The 14,551-nt window shown below is 51.4% G+C and overlaps 1 protein-coding gene across 1 annotated transcript; it reads right to left on the bottom strand.

The window, feature by feature from the left end:
* Nucleotides 1–13,980: 13,980 nt before the first annotated feature.
* On the bottom strand, nucleotides 13,981–14,292 carry LOC121279695 (histone H4-like). Its single transcript, XM_041190930.1, has one exon. It carries the CDS (start codon nucleotides 14,290–14,292, stop codon nucleotides 13,981–13,983), a length of 312 nt encoding a protein of 103 aa, XP_041046864.1.
* Nucleotides 14,293–14,551: the final 259 nt, after the last annotated feature.

Genomic DNA, 14,551 nt, shown 5'->3' with positions numbered 1-14,551 from the left:
GGGAGTGGGCAGGTGGCAGCGGGAGTGCACTGAGCGCCGGGTCCAATGGCGATCCAGCGGCCTGTTCAAATGAAGTGCTGGCAGCCTTTGCAAGGCTGCTCACAACGGCAAGTGGAAGGGCTCACCAGAGGACTTCTGGTGAGCAGGCCAGGCCGGAGGGTAGGGCAGCGGGACTAGCCAGGCCAGAGAGTAAGCCAGTGGGGCAGGCAAGGCCGGAGGTTAGGGCAGTGAGACAAGCCAGGCTGGAGAGTAAGCCAGCGGGTCAGGGAGGTCAGAAGGTTGGGCAGCGGGACAGGCCAGGCTGGAGGGCAGGGCAACGGGGCAGGCTTGGCCGAAGGGTAGAGCAGCGGGACAAGCCAGTCCGGAGGGTAGGGCGGCAGGACAGGCCAGGCCGGAGGGTAGGGAAGTGGGACAGGCCAGGCCGGAGGGTAGGGCAGCGGGACAGGCCAGGCCGGAGGGTAGGCAGCGGGACAGGCCCCTCGTTTCTTGGATGACTGCCTTTCTGCCCTCCTCGAGGAGGTGGAGCATGGCGGGAGGTGCTGGTTCCCCAGGGTGGGAGAAGGAGGCCCCCCAACACATGATGAAACATGCCTGGGAGGAGCTGGCGGAGGTGGTGAGCTCCCACGACATGGTGCGGAGCACCTGGATCCAGTGCCACAAGCGCTTCAATGATTTATTGCCCTCTGGCAGGGTGAGAACTATGTTGGCATTGGGCATTTAACCCAGCATGTCGGCTTACCCCCCTGCTGCTGCACCCCCCAAGTCCGAGTGTCGTGACTGCATTGGATCACTGACGGCATTTGTCCTTTGTTGGGTGGGCAAGCAGATATTCCCCATTCTGAGGTCAGCCTGAGAGGGTGATGAGGAGATGTGTTTTGCCCCCGCAGCATGTGTTACACCGAGTCCCACATGACTGGTGTGGAGACAACTGGGAGGAGCTGCACCTAGGCGCTGTGTTAGAACTCCAGGGCATGTCCTAGTCAAGGTGATGAAATGGTGGGAGGGGAGCTTCAAGATGGCATGGCAATGAACCATCTGCTGAACTCTATGTGGGGCTTGCGCCTCCTTGCTGTGGAAGGATATACTGTGTGGTGCCTAATGTGATGTAGGCAGCATGTGTCCAAGGTGGGGGTGGGGGAGTGGGGAGCAGGCCTTGCATCTTCGTGTGAGTGTTTGGCAGCAGCGGGGTGAGGAGACACTGGAGCCCTGATATGTCCCACTCTGATTGAGGTGGGCCGTGCGCAAACAGAGCTCATGTTCAATTTTCACTATCAATGCTCGTCTCTCATTTTCAGGAGAAGAATGCTCATAACGTGGCCGACAGGCACAGATCGCCATTCTCAGCCATTTCGAGCAGGAGGCCCTGGGTCTGGAGAGACGCCATGTGCCAAGGTTCACTGGTGTCGGAGAGGCTGGGGTGTCACGGCCAGGTATTTATGCCCAACAGTGAAGTCAGTATGTTCTCCCAATAGCCATAGCACTGCTGAATGGTAAATGATTTAATTTTGCAACATGGCTTGACCATTGGTTATGGAAGGATGAGTGCATAATGATCCGGAGGACAGGGATGCATTTTGACATTGTCTCCACGTTAGCTGATCCACTGTCCTCGTTCTTCCTTCCAGCATTATTGGACCAGGGCTGGGGAGAGGAGCAGCACGGTCCCCCTCTCACACCTGAGGGCCCTGAACTCTCACCAGCGTCACACCATTTCTGTGAGGTAGGCACCAGCGCAGATACTAGCACCTCGGTGGGAATTAGAAAATCGGCTAGGGGCACAGCAGGGATGGCACTTCACAGTCGCTGGAGTTGCTGATAGAGACAGAGAGTGCCCATGGGGCCAGCCGTCAGAGGTCCACAGTGGACAGGCACATACTCAGTCGGTACCTGATGATGAGCCTCTGGAGTCGTCCGCGACGCAGCAGGTGCAGGAAATGTGGTTGGGTGTACGGGAGTATCTGGGGGAGATACATAAGGCTATGCTTGGCTTGGTGTCCGTGGTGGAGGAGTCTACGCAGACGATCACCGAAGCAATGAGCCACATGTCTGAGCGTCGTGTCTCGCATGGAAAGAGTGGTGAATCTCGTGGAGAGGCTCCTCCATGAGACCTGTCAGAGCTTCCTGGGGATGCACTGTGACCAGCAAGCCCTCACATTGGCATTGACCTCACCTGGTCAGTGCCAGTGTGGGAGATGTTTTGAGCATCAACTTTCCCAGCTTGGTGCCCATCCATCCACGGTGAGCAGGGAGGTCCAAAGCAACCTCACGTCAGCACAGCAGCTGCCTGGCATCTCTGCAGACACCTCTCAAGGTGCTCCGGATGAGGGCGACAGCTCCTCCGCCCTTCTCCCAGAGGCTGTAGCATCTGGTGAGGCTGCGATGACTGGGGAAATGCTAACTGGCAGCTGACAGAGTCAGCAGGCTTTCTCTGATGCCACACCCAGTGATGGCGCAGCACCTAGATGTAGCACCCAGAAACAAAAACATATGACACCTTAAGCACAACACAGGTTTTTCACTGGTGTTTTTGTGTTGACCCGAGATGAGGCCCTTATGATTTTATTTGTTTTGTAACACTATTCTCTTTTTATTTGGAATAAGTTGGTTTGCTTAACAGAATAAATTCAGATATGTCACCATGGCTGAGGGTGCCTCTTTTCTTCTGCATGTGTATGGTTTCCAAAACTGTAATGAGTGCTTGGTTGGACATTCAGCTTTATTAACAAGGCCCTTAGTGACTGTTCCTAACCTGGCACTTAGGTGTCGAGTATCGAAGTGGCAGCCCAGGCTTGTCCTGGAGGTCCATATGTGGTGTGCTAGCTGAAGGTTCATTGGATTAAAGCATCCCAGGTGTCCCTGCCTCCCTGGAGTATGCACGGATCAGCGTCTAGTCCCTCAGCATTTCCCTGTGCATGCTTATCCTCACACTCAGTGCTGGACTCATTGTGTGCAGCCAGCAGCCACTGTGTCGACTTCTTCATCGTTCACTGTGCCCCCCTTTCCAGCGCAAGATTGTGGAGAGCGCAGCATACAACTACTATCATCGAGACATGATCTGGGGGGTACTGGAATGCGCCCCCTGAATGGCCCAGGCATTGGATGTACATCTTGAGAAGACCAATGGTTCTCTCCACCCTTGTAGAGGCGTGGCTCCTATTGTAGCGCTGCTCAGCTTCTGCTCTTGGATGGCGGAGAGGCATCATGAACCACCTTCTGAGGGGATAGCCCTAAGTGTCTAGTAGGACTGCTCACAGCTGATGCCTTGGCTTTTTAGAAGGGCTGCCTCAGGTGTCTAGTGGGGCTGCTCACGATGGGTGCCTAGGGTGTGTAGCTGGGCTTGTCAGGAAGATATAATAACTTTCATAATGTTATTGGAATTTATTGTAAAATAGACTAATACTGGGGTCTCTGTCTATGGGTCTGTGTGTGTGCGTGTGCGTGACTTAACTGAATTAAACGCAGTTGGTCTGAAAGCTTAGACATAACAGAAGATAAGCTAGGTTTGAAATGTTATGTAGGTAAACATAGGGGTAAAGGGAACATTTGAATTTTAAATAAACCAGACTAGATTGATTTCAAAGGAGGGGTGAAATGTGTCACCTAGCCAGGAGAAGTTAAGAAACATTGTGTTTATTTTTCCCAAAGATTACTGGTAAAATTAGTACTATGAGAGATTTTTTAGTATTGGAGAGATAAAGTCCAAAGACATTGTGAAACAACAGGAATTTGTATTCAGAGGGGAAAATATGTATAAAGGAGCAAAGGCTGTGTGAAAGGGCAGGAATTCTAAGATCAAAAACAAGTGTGAAAAATCTTCCAGCATCTGTGCCTCAAACAGTTGTCAACAAAGAACTGAAATTAAGAAAACTCACTTTGAATTAGATTGTCCATGGTATCATGTTTCTTTGCCTGGTTCTTTTAAAATCTAAGTGTCTTACTGTTGCCTTAATTTAACTGTGAGTTAGATTAATTAGAAGTTAGAAGTTATCATTGTAGTAGTTTGTAGATCTATGTGTGTACTTAAAACCATTTCTTCTATTAATAAGGGTCTAATTTAGTTTTGTAAGAAATCTATACAATTCAGTTGTCTCATTACTACTGAATTCAAGGCACGCATCTAGAAATTTATACAAATTGCAAAATAGTTGTGGCAGTTGTTTCAAGTTTCCCTTTGGGATTTGAGCAGCTCAGCATTTACCATCAGCTGTGCCCTAACAGGGCTACTCACTGTGGATACCTCAGGTGCCAAGCTGGGCTGCTCATGCCGGGTGCCTAGGGTGTCTAGCTGGCTGCTTACGGTGGGTGCTTCAGGTGTCTAGAGGAACTGCTCACTGTCAATGTCTAGGGTGCCTTGTGGAGCTGCGCACAGCGGGTGCCTCTGGTGTGTAGCTGGGCTGCACACGGTGGGTGCCTCGGGTGTCTCATGGAGCTTCTCTGGCAGGACTGCACTCAGACTCGACCAATGGGAACCAGCATGGGGAGCGGGTAGGGTGGGGGGGGTTGGTGGGGGGATAGACAGAGACATGAGGGTGAAGGGAACGGGGGGGGTTGATGATGGAGTGGGGGTGTGAAGATGGCAGGCAGAGGGATGATTGGGGGTGGGGGGAGCTGGGGTTGCCATGGAAGGTGTGAACGTAGACAGGGCAGGGGGTGGGAGGGGCTGCAGCCAGACTCTAAAGTGGGGAAGGGGGTGGTTAGTGTAGTACAGAGGGAAGCTTTGCATGCACACTCATGACAGGGAGGGGTTAAGGCTTGCACAAGAGGGAAGGGTTACATACAGACTCGTGGAGGGGTAGGGAAACAGTGTTGTTGTCAGTCCTGAAGGCACAGGGGGCTGAATGACAGACAAAGTCCCGAGACTGAGACCAAAAGGTCAGGGTGAGAGATTAAAAGCAGTCCTGGGGCTACATGGCGTGCACATCATAGTCCCTGTACAGGGAGGGGAAAAGCCTGTGTACTCAATGGGGGTCAGGCACAGCTTAGTGTGTAGGGCTTGAGGGTGTTGGCTCGGTTACGGGCTGAAGCTGGGATGGTCATGGTCAGGGGAGGCATCTGCAGCTTGTAAATTAGGAATACATAATAAAGTGGTGGTGGGGGGGGTTACATGAAACTCTCGGGCGGGGGTGGGGGCAGGGTGGTGGTGGAGGATGGGGGTAAGGAAGCTTCTGTAAATGACCATGCATAGGATGGGGCGGGTGCTGAGGTCCACATGGGGCATGGGGACATCCACAGGTAGGTGTTCAGGAGAGAGGGCAGGAATGTCCACAACAATCACTCTGGACTCCAGGGTTACTGGGGGAGGTTGGAGAGTGACTGAAGGGTGGTCTACCTGCACACCATGGGGCTCCAGGATGATTGGAGAGACATGAACGGTGACAGGGGGAGGGTCAAAGCTGGTCTGGAAGTAGAAGTGCAGCACCACCACATTGGTACCCCGAATCGATAACGCAGTTTAAAAATGAAACTGGAATAAAATCTCCACGGGAGGGGTCTGAAACAGTGTGGGAGGGGTCTAAGGCAGTGTGGGAGGTGTCTGAGGCAGTGTGAGAGGTGTCTGAGGCAGTGTGGGAGGGGTCTGAGGCAGTGTGGGATGTGTCTGAGGCAGTGTGGAATGTGTCTGAGGCAGTGTGGGAGGTGTCTGAGGCAGTGTGGGAGGGGTCTGAAACAGTGTGGGAGGTGTCTGAGGCAGTGTGGGAGGTGTCTGAGGCAGTGTGGGAGGGGTCTGAGGCAGTGTGGGAGGGGTCTGAAACAGTGTGGGAGGTGTCTGAGGCAGTGTGGGAGGTGTCTGAGGCAGTGTGGGAGGTGTCTGAGGCAGTGTGGGAGGGGTCTGAGGCAGTGTGGGAGGGGTCTGAAACAGTGTGGGAGGTGTCTGAGGCAGTGTGGGAGGTGTCTGAGGCAGTGTGGGAGGGGTCAGAGGCAGTGTGGGATGTGTCTGAGGCAGTGTGGGAGGTGTCTGAGGCAGTGTGGGAGGGGTCTGAGGCAGTGTGGGATGTGTCTGAGGCAGTGTGGGAGGGGTCTGAGGCAGTGTGGGATGTGTCTGAGGCAGTGTGGGAGGGGTCTGAGGCAGTGTGGGATGTGTCTGAGGCAGTGTGGGAGGGGTCTGAAACAATGTGGGAGGGGTCTAAGGCAGTGTGGGAGGGGTCTAAGGCAGTGTGGGATGTGTCTGAGGCAGTGTGGGAGGTGTCTGAGGCAGTGTGGGAGGGGTCTAAGGCAGTGTGGGAGGGGTCTAAGGCTGTGTGGGATGTGTCTGAGGCAGTGTGGGAGGGGTCTGAGGCAGTGTGGGAGGGGTCTGAGGCAGTGTGGGATGTGTCTGAGGCAGTGTGGGAGGGGTCTGAAACAATGTGGGAGGGGTCTGAGGCAGTGTGGGAGGGGTCTAAGGCAGTGTGGGATGTGTCTGAGGCAGTGTGGGAGGTGTCTGAGGCAGTGTGGGAGGGGTCTAAGGCAGTGTGGGAGGGGTCTAAGGCAGTGTGGGATGTGTCTGAGGCAGTGTGGGAGGGGTCTGAGGCAGTGTGGGAGGGATCTGAGGCAGTGTGGGAGGGGTCTAAAGCAGTGTGGGATGTGGCTGAGGCAGTGTGGGGGGGGGTCTAAGACAGTGTGGGAGGGGTCTGTGGCAGTGTGGGAGGGGTCTGAGGCAGTGTGGGATGTGTCTGAGGCAGTGTGGGATGTGTCTGAGGCAGTGTGGGAGGGGTCTGAGGCAGTGTGGGATGTGTCTGAGGAAGTGTGGGAGGGGTCTGAGGCAGTGTGGGATGTGTCTGAGGCAGTGTGGGAGGGGTCTGAGGCAGTGTGGGATGTGTCTGAGGCAGTGTGGGAGGGGTCTGAGGCAGTGTGGGATGTGTCTGAGGCAGTGTGGGAGGGGTCTGAGGCAGTGTGGGATGTGTCTGAGGCAGTGTGGGAGGGGTCTGAGGCAGTGTGGGATGTGTCTGAGGCAGTGTGGGAGGTGTCTGAGGCAGTGAGTGAGGAGAATGTGGCTGGACTTGAGAGTCCTTTCAGGGGGCACCTTCATACTTATGAGATTCTCAACACGGAGATGAAGAGTCACCTCGTAGAACTCATGAACACTTTACTGAGAACTGAGAGTTGGAATCACTATGTGTGCTTTTACACAGACAACAATAGTCAATGGGCTCGCCTTAGAGGTGGTTTCATTGACCATTTAAACATCAGGAAAGTGAGAAGGGAAGAGCCATCCAGCCATTAAGGGAGCACAGCTGCTGGATATCTGCAAGATGCTCAGTCTAACCTTGTCAAAGTGCATTGTCCATTTGACATGGGTTAGGGGCTAAAAGGCATCCAGCCATCTGGAAAGTGAGAGGCAGGCTTAATCACAAATCCAAATCAGGCATCGTGTGTGTGCTTTTACTGAGGGTGAACATAACATGGCTATGCTCAAGCCTCTCCCACCCTCTATGGGCTTGAGATGTCAGGATGTTGGGGTGGCTTCTTCGGCACCTATAATCTGTGAGGGAGAGCCTCAGCTACAAGGCTGGAAACAGGGAAAGGTGAGCAGCACAGACACAGCACTAGAGCATGACAGTGGCTTTCTGGCTGAGTGTGGGAGGTCTACAACAGTTGGTCAGTTTAAATTCATCTGATCTATCTGTCCACAGGAAGAAGGAGGATAGCAGGATAGAGGCTGTGCTCAGATTGAGGAGAAGGGCACAGTGCCATACAGCACAGCTTACAGAGGTGCATAGTCTAGGGAAGCCCCAGGAAGAACCAGAGGCTGAGGAGGTCAGACCCATCCCACAGAAGTAACTGGTGCAACCAAAGGCCTACTGGAGAAGCCTTTCCTATTTGGAGATGAGCGAGAGACAGTGCTGCACATGACTGTGTTTATCAAGAGATATGGTGGATCGTATCTGCCAGATTCTGTGGGAGGATCTAACACCATGTGGTCTGGGAGGACATCCCCCACCAGTGCTTCTGAAAGTCATTGTCACACTCAATTTTTTTGGCAAGCTGCTCGTTCCAGGGATCCACAGGGGACCTATGCAGCATCTCTCAGGCCTCAACACATAAATGTATAAAAGAGGTAGCGGATGCCCTCTACAGTAAGACTCATCATTGTATAAAGTTCACAATGGATGAAGCCAGCCAGGCTGCTAGATTTCTGGGATTTGCAGAGATCTCTGGCTTCCCTAGAGTACAGGGTGCCATCGACTGTACACATGTGGCTTTGAGATCTCCCTGGCTGCAGCCCCTGATCCTCAGTAACAGGAAAGGCTTCCAATCCATCGACATTCAGCCAGTGTGTGATCATCGGAAGCACATCATGCATGTTTGTGCCAGGTGCCCTGGGAGTTCCCACCACTCTTACATTTTGAACCACTCCCACCTGCCACAGATATTCGAAGGGCTGCTGTGCTTAAGGGTTGGCTGACAGATGACAAGCGATGCCCGCTGAAATGATGCCTCATGACACCCATGCATCATCTTCAAAGTGCCTGGGAGGAGAGGTAACATGGTACATAGCTCAACAAGATCCATCGTGGAGCAGACTATTGGCACCCTGAAGATGCACTTCTGATGTTTGGACCTCTCAGGTGGGGCTCTGTAATGCTCTCCAGAGAGGGAGTCCCGCATCATCATGGTCTGCTGTACCCTCCACAACCTGGCACTTCAAAGGGGCATCACTTGTCACAGGGAGACATGGAGGAGACTGATAACTCCTTGGATGCTGAAGACCTGGAAGTGCAGCAACCTGAAGAGGGTGATAGTGGTGAGCTTCCATGTGAGGATGCCCTCGCAGTGGCACGACGCAGAAGGTGTACCCATGACACTCCGATAGCCACAAGGTTCCAGCAGGAGTAAGGTCCAGGCAAGGGGTCCCGAACGCATTCCTCCTGTCCCTTAGCGCCAGTGAACAGAAAGGCCTTTACAACCAGTGACATCGCAAGCGGGGTCAGCAATCGGCCTTAGATTGGCAGCCCTCAAGGATCACGGCTCCCTCATATCTGGAAAGGTCAGGAGTCAGAACTGTATGTAGCCACTGTGGGGAGTGAAAGGCAGCAGATCAGCGCAAAGCCTGTACCAACTGCACATGATGCAGCCAAGGCCTCCTGACTGAGACACTTTGTGCAGCCACAGAGATGCACACATGGTTATGGAAAACATACTGGCAGCAGGTCCTGTGCTTTTACACAAACTATGAAGACCACCCAGTGTTGATTAAATAACATAACTTGTAAGCCTCCCAGACACATGAGTACACGTAACTCTGTGGTGTGGTGTAAGGCCTAAAGCTTACAGACACCTACAGGAAAGAGCTCGACACATCTCCCTGATATTACACAAGAGATGAGTAATGAACATGGATCTGACCAATATCACATGGATCTGAGACTCACAAAGGCAGGTAATCACAGACTGGGAACTTGGGCCACCCTCACAATAAGAGGGAACTTAGATGCATATGAATGATGCATTCAAATCACAAAACCATTGTCATGAACAGGAAATGTATTTACAAAAGTGCATTTTATATACAGTGTGTGAACACCCATGCCCCATAGTGATCTTACAATTTCTTAATTTTTCTAACCCTCCCGTTACATCTAGGCAACGACATCCGCAGAAGAGGTGGAGGCAGCCTGCTGCTATGCCCTGTTGTCTGTGATGACCTTGGCGGGCGTCCTCTGGAGGGCTGAGGTCTGCAGGTGCCTGGCCTGCTTTGGGACTCCCGCTGTGGGGCAGGTGCACCCTCCTCGGCCTGTAGAGCTGGAGGTAAGGGGGATTGGGATCAGCTGGACACTCCTGGAGTCACCTGGGTGGATGGTCCTGGGGTGCCCAGCTGACGGCCACCCTGCCTGTGGGTGCCTGAGGGCCCCTGTCTGACTGCTTGAGAAGGGGCTCCTGGAGGGAGATCAAGGGTCCCTTTCCCCCTCTTGCCTAGCCATTGATGGATCCCACCAATGCCTATAGAGATGGAGTGCAGGTCTGAGTACAAATCTGGCAGGATCTGCTGGACCAAAGTCTCCAAGGCAGCCGCCACCCTTCCCATGGAGGACTCGAGGTGCTCGCATGTTGGAGCCACAGGCAGGACGTAGACGGGCTCCTCCATCCTTCGGTCTGGTCTGTCAACAGCCTCTCGCAACTCCACCTGAGTTTTTGCTGCTTGTCATTGAATGTCCAGCCTGTGTGACATGGCCGTTTCTCATCATCTGACTTGGATTTCAGCAGGTACCTGATCTCCAGCAGTCTTCCTGGTACCAGAGACCTGGGCTGTCACTGCCTCTGACTTCTGTGGAGACATGTCCTTGAGGTGTTCCCCAGAATGATACCCAAAGCCCGATCTAGATCAATGACCCACCAAAGCATGCATCTCTTGGCTGGTGGAGGATGCAGGTGAATGCACCCTCACCTGAAGCATCCTCAGCATCCCCTGAGGTGACCTGGGGACTGGGGTTATGGTAGCTCTGGTGGTCTGTCTGAGCCTGCTGGTGCCTGAAGATAGATTTTGTTCATGAACAGGCTGAACTCAACATTGCAAGTCACTCAGCTTGAATGTCAGAATGTGATCAACTTATGGATGGCTCACACGTATTGGCTCGCTGGGAGAGGCCAATCTCGTCTTTACCACAGGAGTGACCCTTGTCCTAGCCCATCAGCTCAGTGGCATCCTCCTCAAAGCAACGGAGATCCATGATGTCAGCCGTTCCTCCTCTCCTGGGATCTCTCCCTCCTGTTATGGGCAGGTTTGGCCTGGATGAAGACAAAGGGATGGAATGTGATGAGAATGGATGGAGCAGAGGTTGGGAAGCATGCATCCCTGCTGCGTGTGCTGAGCCATTCCCAGTAAGGGCTGAGGATGGAGTTTGTGCAACATGATAAATGAGATGCTGGTGATACTAAAGTGTCTGTGAGACAACCAGTGCTGATGCCTCCCCCACTAACATTGTGTGAGATCCCTGAGCAGTGTAACACTTTGAGTGCACAATGTCATTATGAGAGTGTGGGTTTGGAGCGAGCTGAAGGTTGACTTACCCTGGCAGAGCGGGTAAGATCATTCATCCTGTTCCTGTGCTGCAGGGCGCTTTGCTGGCAGTTGCCCATGGCATAGACCTCCCTTGCAACCGCCTCCCAGGCTGGTGAGATGAGGCTGGTGGATCTCCTGGAACCATCCCTCAGGCAAAGGACATCCTGGTGTTGATGGACACCTCTCATTAAAGCCTCCAAGGAGTCATGGCTAACCCTCGGGGCTGCACCCTTCTCTGTACTGCAGGTCTTCTCAGTGTCGGTGGTGAGCACAGCTGGGCTGCAGACAGTGAATGTATGTATTTAGGTCATGTTTAAATATAGTGCCAAGGCCTTCGGTCCCATTACGTGATGGTAGGGCGGATGAATCAGTGCCCAACCGGCCATGTGATTCGGAGAGGTGCTCACCGAATCATAATTAATGAGCTTCCAAGTGTAAAATTGGACACAATATCCTGCCCTGTCCCCCGCTGATGAACAGTCCAAGTGGTTTCACAGTATCAAAAAAGAGTTTATTTTGGGTACAAATAAATTGAATAGATCAACCCCAATTTTTTGAATCTTTGATGTTTGCGAGCTGTCTGTTTTAATGATGACTTGAATCGAACGCTCAGCTGGGTAAAGGTTCTCCTTCATGGGGTTGGGTAAGGATCATGGATGATGACAGTAGAGGGGTCAGAGTTGACTGATATGAAATGTTGATGGTCTCACATGTTACCATCCTCGTCCTCCTCCTCTTGGGTCTTACTGTAACTGTCATGGAACCTTTCTGCGAATGCATATGGGTTTTCAGTGGGGACCCGTTGATGCCAACTAGGACGTCATAAAAGTCAATGTTCTCTTCCCTTAGGGCCCTAAGCTCACCGATATTTTGTTCCACTGTTTGGTCTGGCGGCAGTTTGTTTCTTTGTATAAGGAACTTCAGCATGTGCCTCCTGCTCAGCATAACTGATTGCCATGCTCTCCTGCCAGGCATCACTTCCTGTTTGCAACTTCTCTACCAGTTCCCCGAACCCCTTGTACTTTTTATTCAGCTGGAAGGCACACACATGTACACTGTAGGCCAACCTATTCTGAACTTCTGCCAACTTACTGTTCTCTTCCTGAACCTCTTTAGAAAGCTCATCAAGCATACACTTCTAATCTCCATCGCACTCTTCTACAATCCCCAGGACATCATCACTCGTTCCTGCTGCTCCTGTCTTCTTCAGCAAACTGTATATCAGTCACCTTCTAGCATATTCCAATGCCATTGTGACTCCTGGCTTCACTTAATAACTACTCTATGTTTAACCACAACCTAAGACTGTTGCTTCTCAATTTCAAACCAATGATATCTCAAGTAATGTGGATCCCAATCCTGACACCAATCTGTAAGATTTTGAGTAGATACCTGAGATAGGCAGTCAAGGATTCATAAGTAATTTTAAAGTAGCTTATTAAGTTTATTAAAAATTAACAGTTTAGATATATTGCTGAAAAAAGAGACATGTCTAAGCTTGCATTCATTAGGGAACTTGCAAGAATACTAATAAAGGGAGGAATTCAACAATTTATACTGTATATGAAGGGAGTGCTGATTGGTTGGCAATTGGTGTTGCCTTGGAGAATGCACTACTGATGGTGATTCACAATTAACTGCCAAGCATTGTTTGAAATTTAAACCTGGCAGCTTGACCCTGATTGGTCAAGGCATTGCCCTGAGAAATGAGTCAGTGAGTGGCTGTCACTTATTTTGTTCTTGCGCATGGTTTCAATTTTGGTGTGCCTTCATCCCAAATCAAATGGGAAGAGGTATTAGCTGAGTTTGAACTCCTCTACTTCCAACTATCCTGCTACAAATCAACATCCACTGAAGACGCTGAATCCTTGAAAGTGTGCCGAGCTGATCCAGCACACGCATATTCCAGGATTCCGAAAGACCTGTCTGACTTTCATATGCAATGCAAATGTCTTATAGCATTGCGAGGACTTATGACCAACCAAGACATACACATTAGTATGCCTGACAACTGGAAGGGAATAGTCATCCTCAATAAGTGTGACTATATCAACAAAATGCAAGCCATTCTTAATGACAGGCCCAAATTCGCATCCATTGGACCTGTCACTCAACATGACCAGGCAGCCTTGCTCAGAAATAAGCTAAAAAAGTGCTTGCTTGACTTGTTTAAGTGCGATGAGCTGCTGCATGATACTTATGACAGGGTTCATCCTCACGGGGTTCGCTATGTCTGCGTATGTATGGGCTGCCCAAGGCACACACAAGTGAAGTCCCTCTATGTCCCATCTTATCTATGACTCGTTCTGCACAACATGAATTGGCCAGATGGTTGGGTGAAATGTTACAACCAGTTTTGACCAGGTTTTCCACATCCACAGTGAAGGACTTCTTCACATTTTCGGAGACCATACAAGACTTGCATTTTGATACCAATCCTGTGTTCATGTGCTCATTTGACATTGCTAGCCCATTTACCAATGGTCCATTAAGGAACCATAGATATTTGTGCTGCAGCACTATATCATGGCAATCTAGATCCACCACCATTGCGTGAGTCAGTAGTCACTGAACTTACGAAATCGGCAACTCACGCAGTTGAGTTCAGTTTTAATGACACCATGTTTGCCCAAATAGATAGTGTGGCCATGAGATCCCCTGTAGGCCCAGCTCTCACAAACATCTTTGTTGGGTTTCATGAGAAATGTGTCTTTGGTGGAATAACACCTAACCTCCTATCCCTTGCACACTTCTGATATCTGGATGATATGTTTGCTATATCTAAATCCGCAGCTGCATGTAATAATTTCCTTATATATCATAATGGGCTCCATCCTGCACTCAAATTCACTTTTGAAATGGAGTAGTTGAATGAACTCTCCATCCTTGACATACTAGTTAAGAAGGCCAGAGGGTTCTCTGCCATGGTCTACCACAAGCCTACCTTCACTGGTCATCATACGGGTTGGGATTCTTACAGTTTCACTCTCTTTCTGAAACTATCCTCAACCACCGAAGCCATACAGGGTCCGCCCCTGGCGCTTCAGGGCGTAGACCACATCCATGGCCGTCACCGTCTTGCGCTTGGCGTGTTCAGTGTAGGTGACCGAGTCCCTGATCACGTTTTCCAAGAAAACCTTCAGGACTCCGCGGACCTCCTCGTAAATGAGGCCAGAGATGCGCTTGACGCCCCCGCGGCGGGCCAGGCGCCGGATGGCCGGCTTGGTGATGCCCTGGATGTTATCGCGAAGGACCTTGCGGTGCCGCTTGGCTCCGCCTTTGCCCAACCCCTTTCCACCTTTCCCTCTCCCCGACATGACGTACACCCACTGCACTCTATAAGATTGGTCTTATCGGCAACTTCATAAATAGGGCCTGAGCCATTTGCTCACCATGCAAACTTGATGCTGAAATGGGCACATCAAAGGCATCCTGCAGGTTATTGGCTACCCTGAGCGTACCTTTTCACGCTGTATATCACGCAACCTCATGAATGGGACTAAGGCCGTCACTTTCAGCCCTGAAAAGTGCTAAGTCTACCTCAGATTACCCTGGAAGGGTAAGGTATCTGAAAAA

Source organism: Carcharodon carcharias, chromosome 7, assembly GCF_017639515.1.
Source record: "Carcharodon carcharias isolate sCarCar2 chromosome 7, sCarCar2.pri, whole genome shotgun sequence".
NCBI lineage: Eukaryota > Metazoa > Chordata > Chondrichthyes > Lamniformes > Lamnidae > Carcharodon > Carcharodon carcharias.
The sequence above is the reverse complement of the archived record's forward strand: the minus strand, read 5'-3'. Positions and strand labels throughout refer to the sequence as shown.

What these genes read in the sequence shown, in the direction of transcription:
- LOC121279695 (XM_041190930.1), bottom strand. Translation starts at nt 14,292, where the DNA reads ATGTCGGGGAGAGGGAAAGGTGGAAAGGGGTTGGGCAAAGGCGGAGCC.